This window comes from Desmodus rotundus, chromosome 6, assembly GCF_022682495.2.
Source record: "Desmodus rotundus isolate HL8 chromosome 6, HLdesRot8A.1, whole genome shotgun sequence".
Lineage (NCBI taxonomy): Eukaryota > Metazoa > Chordata > Mammalia > Chiroptera > Phyllostomidae > Desmodus > Desmodus rotundus.
In genome coordinates, this window is record NC_071392.1 from 110,679,592 (window position 1) to 110,707,291 (window position 27,700).

Sequence of the window (27,700 nt, forward strand, 5' to 3'; positions counted from 1 at the left end):
TTCAGCATGCAAGGCAGTTTATTGACATTTACTTCCCCCAAAACGTTTCCACCCTGGTTAGGGGATGAAAGACTTGGGGCAGGGGGAGGGGATGAGAGACGTGGGTTATTGTAGGGGTGGAAGCCATGCTATGGTAGGTTGAAAAAAAAAAAGCCCCCCATTTCAGAGGCACAGAAAGTTGGGCCCAAGAAACACACACTCATTCAACTAAGTCCCTTCCGTTGCTGGAGAAGCAGGTATCGCCCTGGCCTGGGTCTTCTGCTGGCTCTCACGCCGGGCACCTTTGAGACCTGGCCGTTGCACTAGTGGCCGCGGCATCCTGACCTGAACAGAACAGGTGAGGCCCGGCTCCATCTGCACAGGTGGAGGAGACAAAGGTGACTGATTAGCGGGACATCGCGGTGCACACACACTGGGACAGGGCGGTGCTCGTCGGCACGAGACTAGGGCTCCACAGCGCAGTGTGAATCCACGAGGTGGCTGACTAAAGGCTGGACTCCAGATGAAGTGAGACAACATGGCTCTGTAATCGACCCGACTTCTGAACAAACAAGTTCAGAATGGTCTCTGCTCACAGAGTGTTTCGGTCCCCTTGGCTCTAAACCGTCAAGGAAGCAGAATGAAGAGGAAGTGGTGGCCTGTCCGGCTGGGACCTGGGACTGTCAGGATCACCCAGATCTCTGAGCCCGGGATGGAGCAAGGAAACAGGATGCTGAGTCCCAGGAGGGCCACCCCCAAGGCCCTCGCCCCTCCTGCCAGGCTCCACAGGCCTCGTCTTCTAACGCTTCTTCTTGGTCTCCTTCTTGGGCCTCTTGTTCGAGGAAGGAGCAGCAGCCTTGGGCTTCCTCGTCACCTCCCCACCTCTGGGCTCCGCGGGTTCTGCCTCCTGTGTGGTGATAAAACAGAGTCCTGCTTAGACGGGTCACGCCTGATACCAGCAAAATGAGATCGTGTTTGAAGGGACTTTGCAAACGAAAGCATGCCATAGAAACATAAGGGACAGAAGCCATTGTGGCTGGGACCCAGCATGGACATGTATGCAGAATAGCCACTGGGAGCAGGACAGTTCTGGGTGGAGACAGGGGAGGAGGCCCCAAGGGGAAGATATAGCCTTTGGAGTCTCACAGGTGAAATCTAAGCTCCTCCACATTCCAGCCAAGTGACCTTGTGGGGAATTCGCTTCCCCTTTCTGTGTCTTGGTTTACCCACCGGGGAAATGGAAATAGTGATGCACGCCTTGGAGGGCCACTGTGAGGAGGCAAAAATGCATGAAAAGCACCCAGTACATGTAGCTGCACCCAGTGGCTGGCTGGTCACCCTGGGCAGGGCCTGGGCAGAATTTGGGTGAGGAGCCAGCCATGGGGCAGCCCCACTGAAGCTTGCTCCCCTTCTGGCCCTGCTGTTCTCTTCTCCCCATTCACCCCACAGAGTGCCAGGGCCACAGGGGTGGACACCACCAGCCGGCAGATAGACGGCCAGCCACTGAACTGCTCTGTGGGGCCTGGCAGAGGTGCCCCGTGGGGGAGGGGCAGAGGGCAGCCTGGGGACAGAACCCCAGCCTCTCCCGAGGCCTGGAGGAGCTCCGGTTTTTATCTGTCATGTACACTGTGATTTCTTCCCTCTAAGATTTGGCTTAAGCCAAGGTTCTGTGGCTTAAAGAAAGTTCAAAACTGCAGCTCCAACTCTGGCCTTCATTGCACTGCTATAAAAAGTGGGCGCCAGGGAAGGAAGGACTTGGCCTGCTCCAGCCACTCAGGCTCACGTCAGAAGAATCGGGACAGGGCTCAGGCCTGTCGAGTGTCCCCTCCCCCAGGTGATAAATCGCAGCACCAGAGCCGGGCAAGGTGTGAGCAGGGCGCATCCCGCTCAGGCACTGGCCGAAGCTCCCAGGCCTCATCCGGCCCACAGGCGGGCTTCACTTGGCCTACAGAGTTTAAGAATTCAGGCCAACTGGGAGATCTCTCATTCAATCTGGATTCATGGCTTTCTTGAAAACTTTAAACATCTGGTGACACTAGCCCCAAATCCCCTCCTGAAAGACATGGGCTGGGGCAGCAGCTGCCTCCTTATTCAAGGGCCCACGGCCCCCCAAGGTCCTGTGCAAAGAAAATGTTTCTCGGTGCCTGTGTTATTTTATCAAATAATGGGAAAACAAAGAGAAGACTAAGAATATGAGGAGGGAACACACTTTTTCTGGAAGGGAAAAATATTTTCCCTGTTTAATTGGCCAACTCCTGGCTTCCAGCTTGCTTTAAGCTCTATCCTTCCCAGCTCATCCATCAGCCCCTGGCCTGAGCCTCCATCCTACAGAAGAGGCAGGGCCTCGGCTGAAGGCTGGTCCAGAGGTCTGTCAGCTCCCTCTTATCGGCCAGCCCTAGCCGGCGTAATCTTCTCTCCTCCCTGCCAGCTGAGACAGCACATGCAAAGGCCCAGCCCCGGGCCCCGGTACCCCCGAGTGATCTTCCCAAAATAATGACGAGGCTGGTCTCTCCTCCGGCCAAATCTCTGGTGGCAGCTCTAGACTCCCCCAGCCTGTACCTCCGCACTGACACTGTTTATGTAATTTGGCAAAGAAAGAAAAATTAGAAAAGCAAACAAACAAAACCAAACCTCAAAAAGCCAGCGTGTCAAGTGTGCAGGCTGCAGGGCCCAGAGCTCAGCAGGAAGGCAGCTGTTTGAGGCAGACCCGCAGGGGACAATGCCTTTAAGACCTCAGGCCGTCCCCAGTGCAGCACCTATCAGTCCCCCGACACCAGCGGGTCCCTGAGGGCCAGGGGCACACAGACCTCCGGTCCAGGCCTGCCAGGACCCCCAGGGGGAGCCCCACTCTGAGCTCTTCCGGTTTTGGCGGGGCCCAGTTCGGAACCCACCTTGCTCCTTACACCCCCTCTCAGGTGCCTCGTCCTTCCTGGCACCTCCCAGACCTCTCCCCTCACCCAGGTGCCTATCAGATGACTGAGCCTGGAGTCCCCCAGGCACCTCCAGCTCAGCTGTCCCAGGCCAGGCATAGCCCTTCTCCAGCAAGCCAGGCCTCCTCCCCTCCTGTGGGCAGAGTGACCAGAGTCCCGGTGGGCCCACCCTCTCCCTCCACCCCACCGTCCAGTCACCAAGTCCTACTGATGTGACCTCCTCCACTACCTCTTGCCTCAGTCCCTATTTTTAGCATCAGAGTGCCTACTTCAGCTCCCCCTCTGCTAACCAAACTCCCTGCTCTCTAAGCCTTTCCTTGTGTACCTGCCAAAGGCATTTTTCTCAAGCGCAGATGCCCCCATCGTACGCCTTCCAGGGGCTTCCCATCAGCCTCAGGGCCCGCACCTGGGAGGGCATCTAAGGAGGCCACCTCTCCTGCCTCGTCTGTGCTCTTCTCCACCCCCCACACTGGCTCAGGCCCCACGGCTCCCACTGGTCACCCCTTCTTTCCTTGGCCTCCCAATAAAGCCCTCCCCGTGGCTTGACCCAGCCCAAGAACACGACCCTACTCACCATCTACCCTTCCTTCTCTGCTCCTCTACTTGTAGCCAAGTGCACCCCCCCTCCGCCCCTACCCCTCATGCCCCCAGGAACCTTATGATGCCACTATTATTTTATTACCGTTACATGTTCTCACGTTGGTCTCCCCTACTAGCCTGTGAGCTCCTTGGGACAGCCTCAGTTGTTGCTGGATGAATGGATGAAAGAACGAAATGAAAGAAAAGAAAGAACAAGCAAGATCTCCCATAACCACGGGAACTTCACACTTGTTTATCATTGTGAAAATATAACTTAAGACTGGCCTCACTTTTTCCAGGGGCACAGGGGACGCAAGCAGATTTTAAACCAAATATACGCACCCTGAAGTACATACACCTAGACACAGCAACCCGTAGTAACAACAGCGGCCACAGCCGCGACACTGCTCATACTATGTACACAATGCCTGGCCCTGTGTTCCGTGGTCTGCTCATTCCAGCCTCATGAAGTGCCCTAATGAGCCCGGTTTTATACATGAAAGAACAGACACTCAGGTCATATGACTTGGCTACGGTTTCAGATGGTAAGCAGCACAGCCAGGATTTGAACCTCAGCTCTTAATGGTTATATACAGTACAGCCTCTCCCAGGTTGCAAGGGACCCTGGGGTCATGGAGATGGAGATAGTGCGTCAACTGTGAAATCTACTTGCACTCCGTGTAGTAGCCCCTGGAACCACAGGTGGCCACGGAATGACAAGGACAGCTTCTTCTAGACTCTGTCAGAGGGTCCTTCAGAACCCCCCTGAGTGGGACTCAAGTCCCTCCGGGAGTCAGGAGAGCGGGTCAGTGCTCCTTGAGTCGTGCTTTAACTTTCACAGACGAACGCGGTTCTCTGTGGGAGCGTGTACACACCATGGTCACCGAGTCATCCGAACGTGTCATGTGTCTCTGCACCCCGACCTCCTCCTCCCTTCACCACCTCAGCTTTTGGCATCGTCACCCACTCAGTTACCCCAGCTAGAAAGCTCCGGGTCCCTTCCGAGTTCTCACCATTCCCTCGTGCCCCACATCCAACCTGTGCCAGGTCTTGGCCACTCCCCTTTCCAGCGGGCTCTGAATTCCACCCAGCCCCTCTGGTCACACAGTGCTTTGCAGGACCAGACCGAATGGTCTCCAGCCTGCCTCTCTTCGCATCAGCCGCCCACAGGCTTTCCTCAGCACCTGCCACGTTGCTTTTAGAATCCCAAACTGTTGTTTCAGGAGATACCGTCTGTTTTCTGCTTTGAAAGTGTCTCTGGTAGAAGTGTCCCTCTCAGTATACGACAAATTCCAAGAGCCTCAGTGTGGCCTCCAGGGCCATTGCACTCCAGTCCGACCCATCTCAGGGCAGGACCCCTTGTGCAGCCGACTCTGTCACTCCGGGCTACTGGTCGAGCCAGAAGCTCCCAGGTACTCTGTTCCCTTTCATGCTCCGCACAGGTACTTGGCATTCATCACCCACCCGTCTATGCCCAGGTAGGCAGGTTCCTTGCCGGGCGCCATGGGGCAGTGAAGGAGAGAATGCGTACTCAGTGATGGGCACCATGTGTGAGCTTTGCTAACATCAGCTCAGTGGGCCTCCCACCACCAGCACCAGCAGCCTTTTTACAGGTGAGGGAACTGAGGCTCACCGACACTCAGTGACTGGCCCAGTGGGGCACAGCTGCCCTCCCCAAGCCTACCCTAGAGCAGCTGTTATGCACATGCCTCAGCCGCTGGGGTCCCCGCCACACAGAGCTGGAGCTCCAAACTCTTGGCTGGCGAGAATGACTCTGAGCGAATGGCTGACTTTTAATTTCTCTTCAATTGCACGTTGCTGGTACAAGCCAGGCAGAGGGCAGACTCCAAAAACTACAGTCCCCTCCCACCTTTATATCTGGGGTCACCTCTCCTCCTCTGAAGCCAGTCTCATGTTTCCTCGACAACAACACTGTCGGGAGTAAAAGAAAACCTCTCTTGCCGGGAGGTCCCCGGGTCTGCAGAGACGGCCCCGGCGGACACAGCCTCATCAATAATGAAGCAGCTCCACAACAGCTTTCGAGGCCAGAAAATTGCTGCTATTCATCAGATTCAAAAAATTAAATCTGTGCCACGATGCACTGAATCCCCTCCAGCGGGGAAAGCACAGAGAAGTTTATGCTTTCCACGACACAGGTCAGCGTGGATTTGCCCCCATAAATCAGGACATGTCATCCTCACAGGCAGAAACCACGCTTTCCCTGAAATGGTCCAGGGACAGAAAACCACTGTGCTCGGCCCAGGGAGCCCCCTATGCCCCTTATCTCACTTGGTCCTCAGGAACTCTGGGGGCCGGGCATGACACAGGCTGAGGGAGCTGAGGGTGGGCCAGCACCCAGGCCAGGTGGGGCTAGTGCTAAAGCTCCTGTGCCCTGCTGTGCACGCTTGCACGGGGCCCTGGCGGGGTGGGGGCTGAGAAGGCCCTGCAGAGATGGAACTAGCGCTGGTCTTGAGAGGAGAACAGGGCCAGCTAAAACAGGGGACAGGGGAAGCTGTCCACGTGGGCTCAGCAAGGTGAACAGATATAGTGTCCAGGATGTGCTCAGCGGGCGAGGCCTGTGATTAGTGAGAGCAGCCTTGGGAGCTCATGCCACACACAATTCAGCATCACACAGGCCCTTCCCACCAGCTGGTCTGTGGCTCCCTGTGTATCTAACTGTCTGTCTCTCCTACGAGCCGGTACACATCTTGAGACCATGTTTACACCTTCACCCTGCCCACCGCACAGCAATCTCTCAGAGACAGCTCATTAAGTAAAAATATCCCTGCCACCCAATTCAACTGCAAACCCCTTCCAAGCTTAAAAATAATACAGGGCAGAACTGCACGGTTGGTTCTGCGAGCCTGTCTCCTGCGGTGTGGAGAATGGGTATAAACTTGCCCCGGTTAATTATTTACTAGGGCAGCCTTCACTGGCAATCAGGAGCCTAGTTTAAAATCGAGAGCCTCGCCCTGGCTGGTGTGGCTCAGTGGATTGAGTGCTGGCCTAGGAACCAAAGGGCTGCCGGTTGCATTCCCAGTCAGGGCATATGCCTGGGTTGCAGGCCAGGTCCCTTCCCCTCTCTCTGAATGAGTAAATAAAATCGTGGCTCTGGGAGGGCTCTCAGTCACTGTGGGCACAGGAGTGGCCAGTTGAAGGTGGCCTGGCAGAAATGGCACACACTGCCCCTCCCGACCTGTTGGCCAAGGGCCAGGGTGCAAGCATGTGAAGCAGAGGCCTGCCGTGAGTTTGATAAATTCCCAGCTCTAAGAGCCAGTGCAGTTTCATTCTGAGGAAACGTAGGAAGGCATCAGTGCAGTCAGCATTTAAACTGCAAGGAGAGTTCATGATTAACTGCCAGGTGAACTATTACAAGCTGCTGTATGAGTCGCTGAACTAAGTCAACACCCACGTGCTCAGGGTTGAGTGGATCAACACTGTATAGAAACTGGTCCAAAGGAGGCCCTGACCAGCATGGCTCAGTTGGTTGGGTGTTGTCTTGCAAAGCAAAAGGTCAAGATCACCAATTTGATTCCTGGTCAGGGTGCTGGTTCGATCCTGGTTGGGGTATCCTGGTTGGGGCATGTACAAGAGGCAGCCGATGGGTGATTCTCTCTAGCATCCATCACTCTCTTTCTCCCTCCCTTCCCCTCTCTCTAAAAATAAATACATAAAATCTTTTTTAAAAAAAGAAAGAAAGAACAAGGCTTGGAAGTCAGCTCAGGCAGGCTTTTGAGAAGGGAGGGAAGAAGGGCTCCCTACCTTTACTGCCTTATCACCCACTCCTGGAACTGGGCTCCTGCCTCATCAAACTGTGGCACTCCACTTTGAGAAAGGCTAGAGACCATCTTCCCAGAATATGTGCCTGAACATGAAAAATCACATTTCTGTACACGATTTCAGGGAGCTCACAGACTGCTCAAGCCTACCTAGGGAGCCCTAGGGACTCTGGACTCCCTTTTAAGGACTGGGAAGCACAGCAGCCTGAACACAGCATCGCCGTCAAACGGAGCAGCTGCTCCTCAATCACTCGATTGTTCTCTTTCCCCGTCTCTGTGGGGCCTGGGTTTCCCCTGTGCTCTCCTTGAACCACTGGGTGGTTTTCAGGGAGACCACAGTCTCCTGGTTCTCTGCCCAGTGTCCTAAGCGAGAGAGAGGAATGGAGACCCCAGCCTTGTCTGCACAGCACCCCTGCTCCTTTGAGAACTGACCTTCCCCTCTACCCCAGAGGTCACACCAGTGGACCCTCTCCTCCCCCGACACCGGCCATCGCTGTCCCAAGCTGGGTCAGCTAGAGTTCCTTCCCTGGGGATTCCGAAACTGAGACCAAGCACAAAGACAGCCTCCGGATGCTGCAGCTGAAGGATGTCGCCTCTGGGAGCTGTTCGCGGCCATGTTTCTTAACCACAGAGCCAGCGCACAGAGGAAGCTGGGCCCAGGAAAGAGAAGTGAAAGGCAGGAGACAGGCAGAGAGGAGAGGCAGAGGGGATGCAGGTGGTGAGTGACGGCATCCTGGGCTCCTGCCCCTTCCAGAGGTCCCGCTGCATCCCTGCCTGGGCACAGCACCCCCATCTTTTCAGGGCATCTGCACTGCACAAAAGCTTCTTCCAATAGTTCAAGCAATGCCTTAAGTTCAGGCCTCTCCTAAATTTTGATTTCTCTTGAAAAGCTCAGCAATTCATTCTCAGGGTTTCAAGAAATAATGCTATGTTGGTAAAATAATTCCCAGGCATCTACTCCCAACTTCTCACGGCTCTCCCCCTTCACCGCTTGGATGTCTTGCTGTTATTTCACACTTAACACACAGGGGACTGAACACCTCCTGTCCTCCAGAAACTGGTTCGAGCTTCAGGAAGTGGTCTCCAGACTGGCCCCGTGTCTGCATACGAACCGCCTGGGTGCTGTAAGAAGACACTGCTCCAAGCTTCGGAGAACCACTGAGCCAGAATCTCGGTGCGAGTGGCCCGGGCTCCAACAAATGTTGGGTTTGCTCGGTCTTGGTTCAATGAGTTGTCACTGAGAAAAGGAAAGTCCTTGATCGGCTTAGGGTCCCAGGGACTTTGGTGTTGATTTTACCCGTTGGTTCTTGCTCCTACTGAGAAAAGGAAGGGGGTGGGGTGGGAAGCACTTGTATGTATTCCTTTTTTCTTCCCTGATTACCCCCAAAAGAGCTTTCAAATAATCTCCTCAGTATTGAAGCACTGAAGTCATAAACTATTTGCAAAAAAATCAGCTTACTGGGACAACAGGAAAGACATTCTTTTGCTTTTCAAAGGCTTTCCCATCATCTGGAGCCAAAAATATTATCTTCTGACCCAAAAAGCCACTAATAAACCTTGTTTCTTTCTATAGGCCAAGCAAGAAGGATGGTTTTGCCCTAAGCAACAAGGCAAAAAGAACAAGATTGTTCTCTGGGTCAGCCCATCCCCTCTTCTGCCCTCTCCCACCTCAGGCCACCCTCCATGTCCAGGTGCCCCCCACCCCCGCCCTTGGGCTGCCTGGAGTCCCACACACTGTGCCATTCCCGCAGCCTCCCTTCCTTCCGAGGAGCTGCCTAGCCCCAAGTTAAAAGCCCCATCTTTCCCCCTCCCCATCCAGATCCCAAATCCCCGCTAGCTGCACGGCACAGCCTGTGAGCACAGTCTCAGCACTCAGCCTCTCTTTGTAACTGTCTACACACAGAACAGTTTCCTCTCCATTGCTTTAGAAGTGCAAGCAGCGAGAGAAGGCTGCATTAAGGGGCACACGGAGGAGAGCTGGCAGCTGAACCCCTGCACAACTGGGGGCCATTTGCTGGTGTGAGGCACCAAGAAAAAGGCAAATGAATGGTACTGTATTTTTGCTACTGGTCCACTGAAAAACTAAAGAAAAAGTTAAAACAGTAAGCTTCAGTCATTAAGACAATTCGCTTGTGTGAGTCTTGCTCCCCTAAACTGCAAAATAAATTAAAATGAAAGCTTACGTACTATATTTATATTTTAAAAGATGAGGCTGTTGTCCCAAATGAACCTCTAACGGGCAGAGGAGGTGGGGAGAGGGGAATGGGGGCACACTGTGGACCCTTTGTCAACTTCCTGCCTCAAAAGACCGCAACCCCCTGCGCCACTAAAAACCTCCGCGGTCCCTAAAGGGCCTCCCCCCAACCTTCTGAAAGTTTGCTGAGGTGACGCGGGCCCCTGGTGCCCGCCTAGAAGGGTTAAGACACAGTAAGAGGTGAGCGGCAGCTCTCCAAAAGGCCACACACCTCTGACTCGGACATCTCTGCCTATGAAACAGGAACAGTCATCACCTCGCTCCCTCGGGACTCTTAGCAGGCTTCATCAGTGGCCAATGACAATAACAAATGTTTGTTATTTATAAAGCCCAATAGCATGCCGTGTCTGAGGACAGAGCCCAGAGCACAGGGATGACGTGTTTAGAATGTGATACAAGTGTGGGTGGAAAAAGTCCAATCACGACCTCCTTCTCAAAACACCAGAATACGAAATAGAGACAGACGGCCAACCCAGAGGCCACAAGTCTGCCCCGTGCTCACCAAGGTTTGCCCCGCCCTCGGTGGCTGCCCCTCCCTGCCTGTTCCCTTAGCGCAGGAGCTCCTTGAAGATGGACTAGACCCTCTTCTCCTCTCGCTCCACACTCGCTCCTCAGTTACACCTCATCAACTCCCAAATGCTGCTCAACACTCAGCCCAGGTGCTTTGTCTGATACAGACCAGCCCATCTCAAAGGCACCTGTTTAACACTGAACTCAGCACACTCCTTCCCCAGGTTCCCCACTGCACCAAGTAAATCCCCATCATCCTCCCAGCCACACCAGCAGGATCTCTCAGACACAGTCACTTCCGAGACACGTGGATCTCCAGAACACACTGTCTATTGTTAAGTGAAAAGAATGCTGTGAAACTGTGTTTACTAGTGTGCTATATACTGTGTGTATCAAAGGGGGAATATACATATCACACGCATAAGTGTTTGCGAATGTTTTCAAAATGAAACGAAGGAAAAAATCAAAATAATAAAAATGGTACCCTGTGGTGGGAGGAAGGGGAAAGGGTGGAGGATTCTGAGATTAGAGGAAACTTCTGTGACTGTGTCTTGTTATACAGTTTTGACTTTGGAAAATGTTGTATATAAGTATTTATGTAACTTTTAACTAAAGAAAAACCATCCCTAAAAGTTAGAAACAAATGAAAGCAAATTAACCGAACTGTGGGTCACAGCAGGAGCACACCTGGGTGAGGGAAAGAATTGCTAAACACACTATTTGTGGGCCAAAACAAAGAACCACAAAGACATCTTAAACTTCATTCTGAGTCTTATGTTAATTGTGAAAAACAATGTAGTTATTTTATTTCAAAATTAGTTTTAGAGAGAGAGGAAAGGGGAAAAGAGAGAAACACACACACACACAGACCTGTTCCATTTACTTAGGCACTTATTGGTTGACTCTTCTGCCCTGATCTGGAATCGAACTTGCAACTTTGGTGTAGCGGGACGACACTAACTGAGCTGTCCGGCCAGGGCATGATATAGTTATTTTAAAGTATAACAAGTACATTGCAGGTGTGCAGAATAGAGTTAACATTAAAGAAAACTGCTATCCTTAGAAAAGCCAGCTCGTAAGCTTGGCCCTTGGCTGGCATCTGGGAAACGGAGTTTTGGGTGGCTCCCACCATTCCCAGAATGGGTAAGAGTGGCTCACTGTGTCTAAACTGTTTGTGCCAACCATAAGGTTTATGCTGAACACCTGCTCTCCTTCTGGAAGTCTGGAATCTTGGTCTGTGCTAGGCAGAGGGTGCTTATGTGACCTGCCCCCAGTAAACACCCCGGTAAGAGCCTCTAGAGGCCTTCCCTGGGAGACAGCATTTCACACGACTCAGCAGAGCACTCGCTGAGACCATTTGAGCTTAAAAAAACACTAAGATCATTTAAAACATATCAAATATATAAACATATATTCCAAATATATGAAAACCAAAGCTTCACTGGTTAAATTGGAGGCTGCTAGAGCCCAAACTCACTACTCTGAAAATTAATGAATAAAGACAAAGAACCAAGCATTAGTCCTGCCTTTTAGTATGAACAGCATTTCAGAGCAACCGCACAGCCAGTGAGGAAAAGGCCTTCTTCGCTGAAGAAGTCCAGCTAAGACAAGGAGGGAAAAGAAGGGATCTAAGCAATGGTCATCAGTGGGTGCCAAACCATTTAGGGGGTGCTGATGGGCACTTTCTGACAGAGGGACCGGCTACCTGAAGCCACTGATCAGCCTCTCAATGTGTAACAACCAGACTCCACCTGCCTGTGGATGGCACACGACAGGAAGTACACAGCACCAGCTGTGAGGTGTTCTCACCAAACAACCTGGTCTGAACTGAATCAAGCCTCCATATCAAATTTCCCATTGACAGGAGATACGGGGAACAGAGAAACACGGCCAATGACACCACGGAGACGCAATGAGCCAAATCCCGGACGTGGATTCCACAGGTGACCACGACCCGCCTTCACCAACAATCAGTGTCCGGAGACAAGTGAGGGCGGTGGTGGTGGAAGGAGGGTGTACAGTGTAGCAAAAGAATCAAAAACAACGAAAAAGCCATCTGAGCATTTCTTACATTTCATTAAGTCATTTTCTTACTTAAAACCCTCTGGGCCCTGCCGACTCATTTACCTGCACCTCTCATTGCGTCCCCTCTGTGCTGCGGACACAGTCGCCTTCACTCAGGTCCTTGAACTGGCCAGCTCCTTTATTCCTCAGGTACTTGCACGTAAGTGCCCCTCCCCCTGGGGGAGGGGAGGTAGTCCAGCCCGAGTCCTCCCCCTTGTCATACACCCTCCAGTCCTTCCCAGGAAACGTGTATTTGTTTCACACGTGCCCCACCCCCAAAGACCAGAAGCTCCTGGAGGGCAGACGCCGCCTCTTTCAGCACAGTGTGACCCGTACAGGCACTGAGTAAAACTGCGGAACACATGTGTGAACAAAGAAAGTGTGAATCACATGGCTCAAGGCTACCAGGCAGGGATCTGGAGACACAATGTATCAATAAAGCCCAGCACCCAGCCTGAGGAGCTGAGGCTCACAGAGAAGGACTCACCGCCTCGTGGGACTTGGGAACCGGGATGAGGATGGCCAGCACACAGATGAGCTGGAAGATGGCCCCCAGGAAGAGTCCGTACCGTAACAGGTTCTCCAGGAAAGTGGGCTCCGGCACCTCGGGAGGTGAGAAGTCCAGGTCGGAGGCCATGGCCTCAGCCGCTGGCTGCCTGAGGTCTCCTCTGGCTCACCACACTCCAGGGCCAACGTCTAAAGGCAAAGGGAAAGCGTCATGTTTCCACAGCTGAGTCTGCGATGGTCCCACTGCATGAACCCACACAGACATACAAGAACACATAATGCAACCGGGGGGAAACCGTAGCAATTCTTGAATCTAAGTGGAGGATGTATGGATAGTCATTGAACCGCTCTCAGTTTTTTGGTCTGTTTGAAAATGTTCCCATTATAAAGTTAGGGAAAGTAAGTAGGTAAATGCAAACATTTCAGCAGAAGTCTCAAATCAACATACGCTTACCGCAGGCCGGCTATGTTTCAGGTTTTGCTTATGTGTTCATTTATTCATCCAGTCGTTCATTCAACAAGTACTGAACACCAAGCACTGAGGAGTGAGCAGAACAGACATACCCCTGTCCTCCTGGCGCCCACATCTCAGGGCAGAGGCAGACAAAGAACACGTCCAGATGTGAAATGCCAGCTAGTTAAAACTGTTTTGAAACAATGTAAGGACATCATTTTACTTTGTCCAGGGTGACAGGAGGTGCTCTGTGAAGGAGACAGGAATGAGGTGGCAGAGAAATGAAGTCTGAGAGTGAGCCACTGAGCACCTCAGGGAACACATCCCAGGCAGAGAAAGAGCAAGCGTAGAGCCCTGGGGCAGGGTATGAGTCCAAAGTGGCCAGAGAGGGGCTCCGGAGAGAGACAGGAAAGAGGTATGGTCAGAGAGGAGTGGGGGCTGACCTTGCAGGACCCTCATCCTCTCGATTTGATCGAGTATCATGTAAAGCCGCAGCAGGGTTTTCAGCAGAGAAGTGACTAATGAAGGGAGGAGGGGCACAGAGCGGACACAGAGAATGGTGCCAGGCTACTGCCAGTAACCAATTAAGAGATGCGGGGGACATGGACGACGGGGCAGTGATGGAAGGTCTGGCACTGGCCCCCCACTCCCAATACCCCAGTCGAGCTGCAAGAACTGCCTGTAATTCTCCGAGAGCCCTGGGCTCTTCCACGATCCTGGACCGCTACCCAGGCTGCATACTCTGCCAGGAATGCCCTTCCCCACTTCTACTGCTTGGTGAAGCCCCGGCTCTGCCGCCAAGGCTGAGTTCAACTGCTACTTCCCAGCATGTCTTTCTCATCACCCCCACCCCCGGTACGACTGAACTGCTCCCCCTCTACCAGAGCACCCACGAGGGGCTTCCTTCTGCCCACCTCTATGAAAAAGGGGCAAAAGTACTTTGAAAGCAGACCCACCCAACTCGAAACCCTCTGTGTTTTCGGAGATCTGTGCCACAGTGCAATTTTCTGCTGCACGTGAGCAGTCTAATGCAGGGGCCGGGAGTCCCATGTGGCTATTGAGAGTTGAAATACAGCTAGTGCAAGGGAAGAATGGCTGTTAAGCTAAACACACACTCAATTTAGTAGATAGGACGAATGTAAGAATGTAAAATAGCTCTCTAATAATGTCCTATATTGATTATATGTTGAATTGATATATTGGGTTAATTACATTATTAATTTCACTTGATCTTAAACAGGAGCCAGGGCTTGAAAAAAAAGAACAAAGTTGGAGGATTCACTTCCTGATTTCAAAACTCATTACAAAGCTACAATAATCAAAATGGTGTGGTACTGGTATAAGGCTCTAGGACAATGGAATAGAATAGAGAGCCCACAAACAAATCCTCCCAGGTGAGGTGGGGGACAAAAAAAATAAAACCCAGAATTTATTTATTAAAAAATTCTGTATTTATTCTTACAAGCTTAAATTGCAGTCACCTCCAAAATACTCTTCATTTGATGCAATGCACCTATCAAGACATTTTTTCCACTGTTCAAAACAGTTTCTGAACTCATCAATTTTGATGCCTTTTGGTACTTCAGCCTTTTTTGTTTTGCCATTTCCACATCGGCAAAATGTTTCCCTTTGAGGACATTTTTCATTGGAGGAAACACAAAAAAGTCACGTGGGGTGAGATCAGGTGAATAGGGAGGGTGGGGCAGGGCGTCATGCTGTTTGGGTTAGAAACCGCTGAACGCTCAGCTCGGTGTGGACGGGTGCGCTCATAAATCACCCATCACAAAATGGGCAAACACACTGTAAGAGTCTTCAAGAAAAATTCACTGAAGGTGGACACAGCCTCTCACAACAATGCCAGCTGGTACACTGCTCCAGATGGGTTTCTAGAACACTCACCTAGTGGGGGAAGCCTGTATTACAAGAGGCCCACCCTCCAGAATATAATTCCAGTTTTGGGGGGGGTCTCCTCTTGTATGTAGCCAATCCATTTCTGAACAAGGGTTACAAGACCATTCAGTGGGAAAGAACAGCCTTTTCAGCAAATAGTGCTGGGAAAACTGGATATCCACATGCAAAAGAGTGAAGCTGGACGCCACCTTACACCAGGCCCAAAAATTAACTCGAAATGGGTCAAAGATCTAACCTTAAGAGCTAAAATTATAAAACTTACGGAAGAAAACATGGGGGAAACGCTTTGTGACATTGGATTTGGCAATGATTTCTTGGATGTGACAGCACAAGCACAGGCAACAAAAGAAAAAATAAAGTGGACTTTCATAAGAATTAAAAACTTTTGGGTTTTTAAAACCCAATGTGGTATATACACACAAGGGAAATGTGGTATATACACACAAGGGAATATTATTCAGGTGTTAAAAGGAACAAAATTCTGATACATGGACGAACCCGGAAAACATGATGCTAAATGAAGTAAGTCACACACAAAAGAATGTTGTGTCATTCCACTTACATACGGTGCCTAGAGCAGGCAAACTCAAGAGAGACGGAAACTAAACTTCAAGTCACCGAGGGCAAAAGAGGGAAGTGGGGGGGTCATTGCTCAGTGGATAGTTTCAGTTTGGCATGACGGAAAGTTCTGGAAATAGATGGTGGTGATGGCTATACAACGTTCTGAATACCACTGAATTGTACACTTAAAAATAGTTAAAATGTTAAATTTTATGTTACATGTATCTTACCACAATAAAAAGTAACTTTATCTGTTTCTTTTTACTTTTTAAATGTGGCTACTAGAAAATTTAAAATTACACCCGTAGCCTGGCTAGAGATGGTCCCAAGACCTTCCATGCTGGCTCCGCAGCTTCGTTGCTGGGCAACATTTTTCCAACATTTAGGAGGAGTGACTAAAGGATGACAAAAGTGACCTTCTCACTAAACACACTGGGACGTAAGCAAATGTATATTGTCTCTTTCTCAACTCGGTCACTTACGAAGGTCCTGTGCCTGGGCCAACAAGGTGGCCGCCTTTTCCAACCACTTGTCTTCTTCAGAACAGGCTTCGAAGCCTGAGCCCCACCCCCCCTTTTTTTCTCAACATGCTCAGAGCTGGCAGATCTTCCTCCTAGGAAGGATTTGACTTCTTGGAAAGAGCCCAGCGTCATCGGGATCCAAGTGTGGTGAATCAGGTGGGGCCGCGAGCTCAGGAATACCATTTTTGGTCAAATACAAGGTATGACGCTAAGACGCCAGGCGGATTTTTGGGGGTGGCTCATAAACTGGCCCTGAAGTGAATTCCAAGGCAGCTGTGAGAAAAGCCTCGCTGGAGGAACACGCACAGGGCCCTGCATCCTATGCCACGTGAACAACAAGGTGGGAGAGAGATCCCTCATTTCTTCAGTGGCGCCTCACAAATACACATTTTAAAAAGTGCCCTCAGCAGCTCTCTCTCCCTCTCCACCACACCCGTGCCTCCCCCACCCCTCCCCCCAGGCGCACCGTCCTTGCCTCACTCCCGCTCCTAAAACTCCGAGGGCCCTTCTTGCCTGAGCCCACTTCTTCCACGGCTCACTTCCACCACCTCTGTGACTTTCTAAATAAACTTCTGGGGGAAAATAGGTCTTCAGTCCCAAGTTTTACGCTTAAGGCTGCAACACGCCTACTTGACTTATCTATAGTTAGATTTATTACAGTTACTAACAAATTGTTATGAATATTTGTGGTATGATAAAAACATGGGGCCAGGAATCAGAAATCGCCCGGGCACAAACCCCGACTCCATCAGCAATCAGCTGCTCTTTGAGCCCATCTCCTGACCCCCTGGAGGCTGGATGTTCTCAGGAACCAAACAACAATAGTATCCTTTCAAAGCTATAAGCATTTAGGCTTTTTTTTTTTTCTATAATGGCAATTAGGCAATGCATAACAAGGGCCATAAAAGTGATTATATCCTCTGACTGAATAACTCACTTCCTAGAATTTACAGTAAGGAAACAATTCAAAAGAAGGAAAAGGCCTCAGGTATAAAAAGGTTCACAGCAGTATTGCTCTTAACACTGAAACACAGGCAGCAACTGAAGTGTCTGCCAATAAACACCCCGCTACCCTGATTCCCGCACACCACGGCACCCCCCTAACCCCCCGCCCCCGGCATGGACACCAGAAGTCTCAGGTCAGGGGAAAGTCTCTGCAAAATAACGCCCACTGAACAAAGAAAATGGTGACATAAACACTGCGGCTGCAAGATGTGTAAACTGTGATTTCTTTGGCTAAAGATCAAAAGAGGCCACAGGAAAATGGAAATAGTTGCTGTTGAAGTGAAGGGGTCGTAAGTTTTCACTTGTGGAATAGTACTGAAACAATGACTACAATTTAAAAGAAAAATCCACATCCTATGTTCTCCCTTCACAAGGCTGGATGGGGCTTAGTGAAGTGCTGTCCAGCAGAACTTCCTGCAAAGATGGAATGATCTAGCGTTGTGCTCTCTAGCATGGTGGCCACTGGCAACATGTGGCTTCGGGCATGGAAATTTGGCCGCTGAGAGACTGAATTTTATTTAACTTTAATTAATCTAAAGATCAATCGTCACATGTGGCCAGTGCAAGTGTAACGGAAGGGTGGTTGTAACAAAAGCTCAGGGACTCACAAAACACACCGCACACATCGTGTGTGCAGCAGAACTCCCGTCTACTTCCTCTGCGCCCCTGTACTTTACGTCCCAGGCTGCCTGCCCGCCCGCCAGGATTCCTGGGTTCTCCTTTCTGGACCACAGAAGTCACAAGAGTCCTACTCATCCTTAAGCTCTCAACTAGAAGGCATTACCCTCAGGCTCTCCTGCAACAGGCTTTGCTCACCACCACCACCCCTCCCCAGCTGCCATCGTCCCAGCAGCAGCAGGGAACAAACCTTTTGCCAGAAGCGCACACACACCGTCTCACTCCCTGCACAACCGCTCTGGGAGGCAGGTGTCACCAATGAGGATGAGGAAACCGGGGCTTAGAGAGGTTACATGGCCAGCCAGGGATTGCTTGCCTGAGCGGTGGCCAAGTCAGGAGGCAAACTGGCTGGCTTCTCCAGACCCTGCTGAGCTCTTACCCACTAGGTCCAAAGTTTTCAAACTGCAGGCTGTGGCCCATTAGTGCACCATGGAAACCATTTCCAAAGCTGTAATCAGCACTTTTTAACCTTATTAGTCAGCACTTCAAATGAATGACAATAGAAAATATCACCTTAGAAAGGGTGGGTACCAAATCCTGAAGCTTTTTTCAGTCATATCCATCTACCTCCAAGTATGGATGTGCTGGGTCCAAATTCAAAGTGTATTTCTTATGGTTTGAGAAATACTACACTGAGTCTAATGTTTTTCACTTGGTCTGCTGTAAGCTCCTGGACAACGGAGACCCTGGGACCAACTTGAGTTTATTCCAAGGCCTGACTCAAACACTTATAAGTGATGAACCCTAAGCCTGGTTTTCACCTTTAAAGCAAGAGCATCTGCCCCAACAACCGCCTCATGTAACAACGAGGAGGAGCTGAGAGGCACGGGGCTTGCTTAGGCTTTCCCAGTGAGTCAGGGCGGAGCTGAATGCCTGGCAGTGTCTCTAGCCCTGTGGTGCTCACACTTGCTTAAGGGCAAAGGGGAAATTGCACACCCCCACCAGAATTTAATAAAAAGTACATACCCATTTATTACCAAACACGGCAAATAATTTCATAAGGTTACCAGACCCCTTGAGGTTCATCCCTGAAAGTCACACACTAGGGTCAGAGGCATCATTCATTGGACAAATATCTATTGAATACGTACTGTGTGCCAGCCATTATTCTAGTTCCTACCACGGAGTTTTCCTCCCAGTAGTGGCACTCACACACACACACAAATAATGTAATGTCAGGGGTGAGCACCACAAGGAAACATAAACAGGGGGGAAAGACATGCTATTTTATATGGGTGGCCAGGGAAGGGACCCTCGGAGGCAACGTCTCAGTAGAAGCCAGAGAAAGCAAAGGAAAGAGTCATTAAAGTATTTGTTAGGGTACCCAGGATGAAGGAACAGCGGGGCTAAGGTCCTGAGGCAGGAATGAACTTTGTGACCAAGAACCGTAGAGTAAGCGAACTGTGCAGGGTCCATAAGCCATTACAAGGACTTTGGCTCTTCCTCTGAGTAAAAGCATAGCCACGGAAAGGTTCTTAGCAATGATGATGATGATGATGATGATGATGATGATGATGATGATGACGATGACGACGATGGTGGTGGTGGTGGCCTGGTCTGACTCATCTTAAAATGGTCCCTCTGGCTTTCCCAGGCAGCGGCCAAAGAGGGCGGAGGGGCAGGTCCTGGTACTCAGGGGCCGAGGCCATCTCCTGCCAGCCTTTGTGGACAAGCAGGTACTGCTGGGCCGGAAGGTGCGGTTGTGCACTGTGAAGGCATCAACATTTCTGGCAATTTCTATAGAAACAAGTTGCAGTACCTGGCCTTCCTCCACAAGCGGATGAACATCAAGCTATCCCACAGCCCTTACCACTTCCGACCACATCTTTTGGCAGACCACGCAAAGTATGCCAACCCTCAGGACCAAGCGAGGCCAGGCCACCTTGGACCTCCGCAAGGTGTTTGATGGGATCCCGCGACACGCAAAAGCAAATGGCGGTTCCCAGAGCCCTCAAGGTTGTGCATCTGAAGCCTACACAGAAGTCTACCTCCCAAGGGCAGCCTGGCTCAGGAGGTTGACCAGCAAGTCACAGCCACACTGGAGGACAAGAGGAAGGAGAAGGCCAAGATCCATTACCGGAAGAAAAAGCAGCTCGGGGAGCTACAGAAACAGACCGAAAAGAATGTGGAAAAGCAAAGTGACAGATACACAGAGGTCCTCAAGACTCGTGGACTCCTAGTCTGAGCCTGATAAAACTGTTAATTCCTTTAAAAAAAAAGAAAAGAAAAAAGAAAGAAAAAAATGGTCCCTCTGGCTGTGTGCTGAGAATAGACAGGAGGGGACGGGGAGACCAGTAAGCAGGTTACTGTAGTAGTCAAACGGTCACACGTACCAGGGAGGCCGCAGTGGAGGTGCTAAATGCTCAGCTTATAGATATGTTTTGAAAAGAGAGCCAACGGGACTGCTGAGAAGTTATAAATGGTCCCTGAAGGTGAAAACATTTTGTATGACACTGTAACGGTGAATACAGGACATTAAGCATTTGTCAAAACCCATAGAACTGTACCGCACAAAGAATAAACTTTAATGAGTACAAATATATTTTTTTAAGATTTATTTATTTTCAGAGGGAGGGAAAGAGGAAGAAAGAGAGGGAGAGAAACATTATCAGTTGCGTCTTGCATGTCCCCAGCTGGGGACCTGGCCCGCAACCCAGGCATGTGCCCTGACTGGGAATCAAACCTGTGACCTTTTGGTTCACAGACCGGCGCTCAGTCCACTGAGCCACACCAGCCAGTGGTGAGTGCAAGTATTTTTTAAAAATCATTTAGGAAGTCAGGGTATCTCAGGATGGAATGCAGAATGTGACATTCTGAATCTAAATGTATTAGACAACTTCACTGAAGAATCAGGGAGAATCAGGTATTGACCTCCCTAACTTCGGAAATGAGTAGAGTCTGTAAGACTACAGGTGAAAGGAACTATACACGTGCACTGTACTGTAGCTGATTAAGTTATTCCCACAGGCGATACAGGGTTACAATTCTGAAGCCACCATATGTGTACACTGAAATTGAACAATGAAGTACATGAATGAGAGATGGTGAAAGCTAGGTTTGTCACAGTCGGAGTGGGAGGTTACAGAGAAGCCACAGGAGGCTGGAATGCCCCAGACGGGATGGATAAGAGTTGCAGACATCAGTATGAACTAACTCCTGTTTAGCCTAATATAGATACAGGTGGCTACATAAAGAGATATTTAGATATGTATGTATATACAGGTTAGATACACACATGTATCTCTTATTCTGTCCGCTTAGATGGACTGGAAGCATGAGCTTCCCAGTGGCAATGAGAACACTTAGCACCCAGATTTTGGTGTCTACTACCATTCTCCAGTAAAAGGAACCAGGAATCCTTGGAGGAATGATTAACTCGAGGACTGAGACAGAAATATACAAGATAAGCCCGGAGCACAAAGTAAAAAAGAAAGAACAAAACACTAATTGGGGTATGTCAAAGGACATCGGAGGCAACTGAAAGGGAGTAACGATAGAAAAACGTGACAGGTGAGTGATCCAGATTAACATCAGCACTGACAACTTGTATTTGGTAGTAAGTGCTCTTGATGGGATGGGATGGGATGGGATGGGATGGGATGGGATGGGATGGGATGGGATGTGATGGGAAGGGAACTGCCCTTTACTCCAGTGGTCCTCCTCCCCATTGCCAGTAACTCCTAACTCCAATCTAATTGTAAGAAAAACACCAGATAAATCCCCATTGGGGCTCATTTTATACTCTCTGACTCATAATAATGGAAACTGTCAAGCTCATCTAAAACAAGTAGTTTGAGAAACTATCATAGCCAAGAGGAGCCTAGTAGGACATGACCACTAAATGTAATGTGGCGTCCTGGATGGGACCCTGGAACAGAAAAAGGGCACTGGGGGGAAACTGAGCAAATCTGAATAAAGCGTAGACTTTAGTTAACGATAACTTACCAATATTGGTTTGTTAATTGTGAAAAATGTACTATACTAATGTAAGATGTTAATAACAAGGGAAATTGGGTGTGGGGCATATGGGAACTCACTGTAGTATCTTTGCAATAATTATCTAAGTCTAAAATTGTTCTAAAACCATTTTATTGAAAAAGTCAACATTGCAAAATAAACAACCCCTGAGACATTTAGAGCTCTCCAGACTTAGCCAATAGAAATAAAATGTTCTCTAAGACAGAAAAACCAAGATTCCAAGTGTACTGGTAGGGGACTCTTGGCTTCTAATGGATTTTGAAATTCTGCTCTGAAAATTCAACTGAAATAGACTGGGGATAGAAAATCAGCGTCGTGAATTAGTCACTGTGTTATAGCAATGCATACCCAGACCCATCCATCCCGCTACAGCAAATTCCCAAGAACTGCTCCAAGGTGGGTTAAAGTTTGGCCCTATGGAAAGCTAAGCCATCTCCCAGAGCAGAGTCAGAACCGGCAGCCAGTGGGCTGAAACTGGTGTGCAGATGTCCTGCAAAATGTGATAAATCCGAATTTCTTATCAGTACTTAAAAAGTGTTGAGTTTCACATATTCATTTTCCACTTGTTTTGAAAAGGCTTCACCCAGCAAACACGCACGGGCACCCTTACCAACTGCTTTGCATTCACCATCTCATTTATTCCCCAGGTCAAGCCTACGTGTCCGTTGCAGGGGAGGAAATTGAGAACCAGAGAGGAAACCAGAGATCGCCCCCGGTTACAGAGCACTACGGGGCACACTCAGGCCTCGAACCCCGGAGACCTGGCTCCTAATGCTCCACTCAGCGGAGGAAAGGCCGGGTCCAGGCCATAAAGAGCGCTGGGTTCTGCCCAGGCTCTGAACTAAAGCGCTGGACGGCACCAGGCCAGGCCTTCTGCCTCCCAGGGACCCAAATTCCCGTCTGCAAGTAACTTCCTAACAAGCCCGTGGGAATTTATTCTGGCCCTGCGCAGAGACGCCCAGGCAAACGGAACAGAGCCGCCTGGGCCAGCAAGGCCGCTGCTCCCCATCTCGTTCCCACCGCCTCGGCGACTCCGCCCCGCCCCGAAACCCCGGCCCGGCCGCCGGCACCGTAGCACTCACCGCCCGCGCTGCCGCGCGCCGCTCCCCCGGAAGTGGTTCGCCGGGACCACGGATCCCGGAAGTGACGCGCCTGAGCAACCAGCGGGTTCGGCTCCGCCCGCGTTGCTAAGGTTTGTGGTTTGCTGGACTTTTGTCCTTGCTTCGTTGGTTTCAGCCAGAGGGAGAGGCCTGGGAAAGCAAGATAGAGACCTCCTGGCTTCTCCAAATCTATCACTCAGCCCATTTCAGCAAACGTTTTTTAGGGGCTTATAGAAGAAGCCTAAATTCTGTGCCAGGCCCTAAGCTAGGAGCCTACAATGCAGAAGGGAGTGGAGCACATTCTTATAATTCCAACAGCACCAAATTATTAGAGTCCGTTGAAAACAGTCACCAAGCACCTACTCTATGCCTTGTGCTGGTTACTGGGGCTACAGCGCTGAACAAACGTGCAGTCTGCTCTCGCGGAGCTGGCATTCTGGTGGAGGGAGATAGACAAAAATAATTAAATGAACATGTAATCATATGATGTGATGAGTATTTGAAAGGCAAAGAATGGGATTCCATGACTGAGTATGGGTAGGCAAGTAGAGGGAAAGGAGATCTAGTTTAGAGTGTGGTAACCAGCCTCCACCGTGGACCCGCATGATTGATGACTCCTGGCATCCACGCCCTTGTGGAGTCCCCTCCCACACTGAGTAGGACAGGCCAGTAGAATCAACAGGATACTATGGAAATCATGGAGCATGAGTTCCAACATTAAGACATAAAAGACATGGCTCTACCTCTTTGCTCCCTCTTGATCACTCACGGGGAATCATGTTGTGAGGACAATTAAGAAACCCTATGGAGAGGCTCCCAAGGGTAATAAGTAAAGCCTCCTGCAAACAACCAACTCCAACTTGCCAGCCATGTGTGTGTGCCACCTTGGGAGTGGATCCTCCAGCCCCAGTCAAGCCTCTAGACAACCGCATAAATATATATCGCAGCCCCTGGCCAAAACCATAAATGTAATCTCATGAGAGACCTTGAGTCAGAAACACTCAGCAAAGTCATTTTTTAATTCCTGACCCACAGAAATTGTGAAATAATAAATGCTACTATTTTAAGCTCCTAAACTTCCGAGTAATTTGCTGTGCAGTATAGATAACTAACAAATACAAGATCAAGAAGGAGGGTTGGATGCTGGAGATTCAAAAAAGAATATGACTTACTCTTACCCTCAAAGAGCTCACTCTCTCTTGGAGGATACAGACATAAATAATTATAATTCAGTCAACATCCATTAATCCCATACTATTTGAGGTGGTATGGAGGATCCAAGATGTACTATTCATTCTTTCATTCAATAAATATTTATGGAGTTTCTACTCTGATCATGTGCTATGGAACTAAGAAGACAATGATGAGTAGATGGGTCCCTACCTTCACTGTGCTTACAGACTAGGGGTTAATGACTGACAACTCCATTAATCAATCACACAGAGAAATATGTACTAATGCACCATGAGATGTTTTGGGAAGAAGAAGAGGAAACTATGAGCATAAATAACATGGGAGATACAATCAAGAGAGGGTGATCAGGGAAAGCCTCTTTGTGGGGGTAACATTTACTCTATGAAATGAAGAATGGGTAGGAATTTGCCAGGCAAAGAGAAGGAAGAGCATGATGGGAGGTGGAAAAGCTTGGAGCATAAGAAGTAGGGAGAAGCTGAGGCCTGAAAGGTACAGATATTTAGGACAAGACTTGGTACTTGCCCCGAAGGGACTCACTGTGAGCTGTGGATGAGAAGGATCATAGGAGACAGAGGTGTTTTATGCATTGAATTGTGCCCCCAAAAAAGGAGAAGTTGGAGTGGCACCCCACTCCTGCAGAATGTGATCATATAGAAATAAGGTCTCTACAGAGGCAATCAAGTTAAAATGAGGTCATTGAGGTGGGCCTTAATCCAATTCGATTGGTGGCCTTCGAATTTTGATCACACATGCACACCTAGAGAATGCCATAGGAAGAGGAAGACAGAGATCAGGGTGATGCTTCTAAAAACCAAAGAATGCCAACTATTGCCAGCAAACCACCACAGCCTAGAGGAAAGCCGTGGAACACATTCTTCCTCGCAGCCCTCAGCAGGTGCTGACAGACAAGTTCATTTCAGACTCCTGGCCTCCAGAACTGTGAGAGAATACCTGTTGCGTAAGCTACCTACTTTGTGTTAAGGCAGCCCCAGCAAACCAATACAGATGTGCAGGTGCTTTGAAAACTGTTAGTCTGTATCCAAATGTAAAAGGTCCTCAGTGTGGCTGCTGCAGGCACAGCTACTTTCCCATTCTCCGAAAGCTTCTGAAGGGTTCCAGCTGAGTCTTGCTCATCTCTGTGCCCTGCATGGCTCCATCAGCCCCGCAGCACAATGGAGAGCTCTGTGGCATGCTTGTTCCTAAGCATAATATCTACACGAGGCACACTGCTTGCACGTGAAAGAGAAAAAGTTGAAAAAGGCATGGTCTCTGCTCTGAAAAAAATTCTAAAGTAGATTAGCATGTGATGGGGTGCACCAGTTTGTAATTATTAATTATAACTGCCACTTACTGAACATATACTAGGTGCCAAGCACTTTACACGTGTTAATAGTTTCCCCCCAGCCATCCTATGTGGTAGGTGTTATTATTCCCATTTACAGGTGAAGAAACCTAGGGCTGGTGAAGGTAAGCAACTTCCCCAAAGCTTCACAGAGACTGTGTGTGTAACCACTGCACTATCCAGCCAACCTTTGCAAGCCAGATGAGCACTCCAGGCATGATGCTCTAAGAAGAGGGAAAGATCAGCAAGGACTGAGCTATCTGGGAAGACTTCATGAGGGAGGTGGCTGGATGTAGTTTCCAGGTGATGGGTTGGATTTGGATATGGAAAAGGAAAGTAGAGTAGAAAGATTTGTTTTTCCACCTCTGAGCCTTTTGCCTTTGTCAGTCTCTTTGCCCAGAATGCTCTTCTTTCCTGGATCTTCACCGGAAAGGCTGTTTTCATCTCTCAGGACTCAGCCCAAACTCCACCTCTTCGGAAAGGGCTTCCCTGATCACCCTTTCTGGCTGATTGTTATTTCTAAAGATGGCTCCATTCCACACACTCTTCCACCCCGTGCCCGCTTTGACCAATAGCATTCCATGGAAGAGACACTGTGTCACCTCCACACATGGCAGCTAACTGGCCTGGAAGTCAGCCACCTTGTAAGAAGTGTGACTGGCCTGAGATCACGGAGCTGTGAGAAACGCGAGCCACATGACCCAGGAGTGAAAAAGACATCTTGGACAGGTGGGGAGATGCACAGATGTGTGATAAAGACAATATACTGTTAAGTGTAGAATCTGGGGGGTAGGTATAGTGTTTGCTGTAAAAGGCTATTGACGTTTTTTGGTATATTTGATATTTTTCACTACAAAATTTGGGACAAACCATACACCATCTTGAAAGTGGATTCTCTAGCCCCAGGCACCTCAGCTAACACCACATGGAGCAGAGATGAACCACCCAACCCAGCCTTTCCCAAATCCCCAACCCACAAAATCACAAGCTAAATACAAGTGTTGTGAGCCACTAAGTTTTGGGGTACAGGTTACAGAAACTCTCTAAGAAGACTTCCCTTACTTTCTTTCGCAGCTCCCTGCCCATTTCTTTTATAGCATTACCACACCTATAATCATCTTTTTTGCTTACTTATTATCAATCTTTCCCCCAGTAGAATGTAATCTCCATTTTCTTTGTTGGCTCCTGTCTCCTAGCACCTAGCACAATAGGTAAAATGACTGGCACCAGGAGGCAGAGCCCTTTTTGAGGAGTAACAGAAGAGAAAGAACTTCATAGAGTGGGGGGAAAGCTGGTATTTGTCACTTGGGCTGCCCAACATCGGAGCCCCTGTTGGTAGGAGTCCCAAGAAGCAGGAAGAGACATCTCCCTCACCCACTATAGCAGGTAGATGGGGAGACACACCCTCTCCTCATCCCTGCTAGAGTGAGGGTGCTAGACCTAACCAGAAGCCCCCATTCCAGACTCTGAATCTGAAGGCAGAATTGCCAGCTACAAGGGTGAGCCGAGTCCGGGCCCTTGTTCAGAGCAGGTGGTTCTTGGGGCAGGACCTTGGCCACATCTCGCTTTGGGTGGTTCCACCAATTCCTCCTCTGCCATAGGTTCAGCACCAGTGTGAAACCAAGAATGCTGGATTGAGACAAGGGTCGCTTTCCTCCAGGCGACAGCGACAGTTTCTATCTCCTGGAGACAGTGGGACCCCAACAGCAGTAGAGACTCATTGTATCCCAGCCTTTTTCTCTGGGCCTCCGGGAGCCTAAGAGCAGGTAAACAACTTGGACTGTTCAAGGCCTGCTCTTCTCCTGCTCTCTGCACGGTGTGGACTCGGGGCTGGAGCGCGCTCTCGGGTCTATAAACACGCAGCGCGCACTCTGCTACAAAGGAGGAACGATTCACCTTTCAACGCTGGGCTCATTAGAAAGGGCATCAGACAGAATTTATCCGAAAAGAGATTACATGTCAGTACCTCAGAGGGTCTGCCTTTCCCAGGAAAATCCAAACGCCCTAACTTGTCCTTGAGACCCCAAATCTCCTAGAGTTCTGAAACCTGAACAGCTTCATTCAGTAGACATTCAGTGAATGCCGACTGTATGTCAGGTAAACACTGGGGACAAGACCTTGGACTCCGGTGGGAGAGACACATAGAAACAAACTAAAACAATTGGGTTCTAAGTAGTGTGTGCAGAGTGACATAAGAACCCAGGAAAAGCATCAGATTCAGCCTTTGGTAATCATGGAAGGCTTTCCAGAGTCAGTGACCTTCAGTCTCCAGGAGGAGATTACAGCAGAAGCAGAGGCCCAGGACAGGGCTCACACTTTCAGCTCCCCTGGAGGAGAAAGTCAGAACATTATCT

At 49.7% G+C, this 27,700-nt stretch overlaps 1 protein-coding gene and 1 pseudogene across 3 annotated transcripts; one reads left to right on the forward strand and one right to left on the reverse strand.

The window, feature by feature from the left end:
* MANBAL (mannosidase beta like) lies at window positions 1-22,839 on the reverse strand. Of its 3 annotated transcripts, none has more exons than XM_053927149.1 (3): window positions 22,793-22,839; window positions 12,583-12,791; window positions 1-886 (listed from the first exon to the last, which is right to left on the reverse strand). In XM_053927149.1, the coding sequence occupies exons 2-3, from the start codon at window positions 12,730-12,732 to the stop codon at window positions 779-781; spliced, it is 258 nt and encodes an 85-aa protein (XP_053783124.1). In that variant the 5' UTR covers window positions 12,733-12,791; window positions 22,793-22,839; the 3' UTR covers window positions 1-778. The 3 variants fall into 3 exon arrangements, with proteins under 3 accessions (XP_053783124.1, XP_053783126.1, XP_024415212.1); XM_053927151.1 differs by lacking the exon at window positions 22,793-22,839 and adding an exon at window positions 22,731-22,749; XM_024559444.3 differs by lacking the exon at window positions 22,793-22,839 and adding an exon at window positions 17,923-18,060.
* On the forward strand, window positions 19,313-19,921 carry LOC112303730 (large ribosomal subunit protein uL13 pseudogene; annotated as a pseudogene).
* Window positions 22,840-27,700: the final 4,861 nt, after the last annotated feature.

Coding starts and splice junctions, on each gene's coding strand:
- MANBAL (XM_053927149.1), bottom strand. CDS start 12,732: ATGGCCTCCGACCTGGACTTCTCACCTCCCGAGGTGCCGGAGCCCACT. Junction 887..12,582: donor TTCCCAAGTCCCACGAGGCG/GTGAGTCCTTCT, acceptor ATCACCACACAG/GAGGCAGAACCCGCGGAGCC.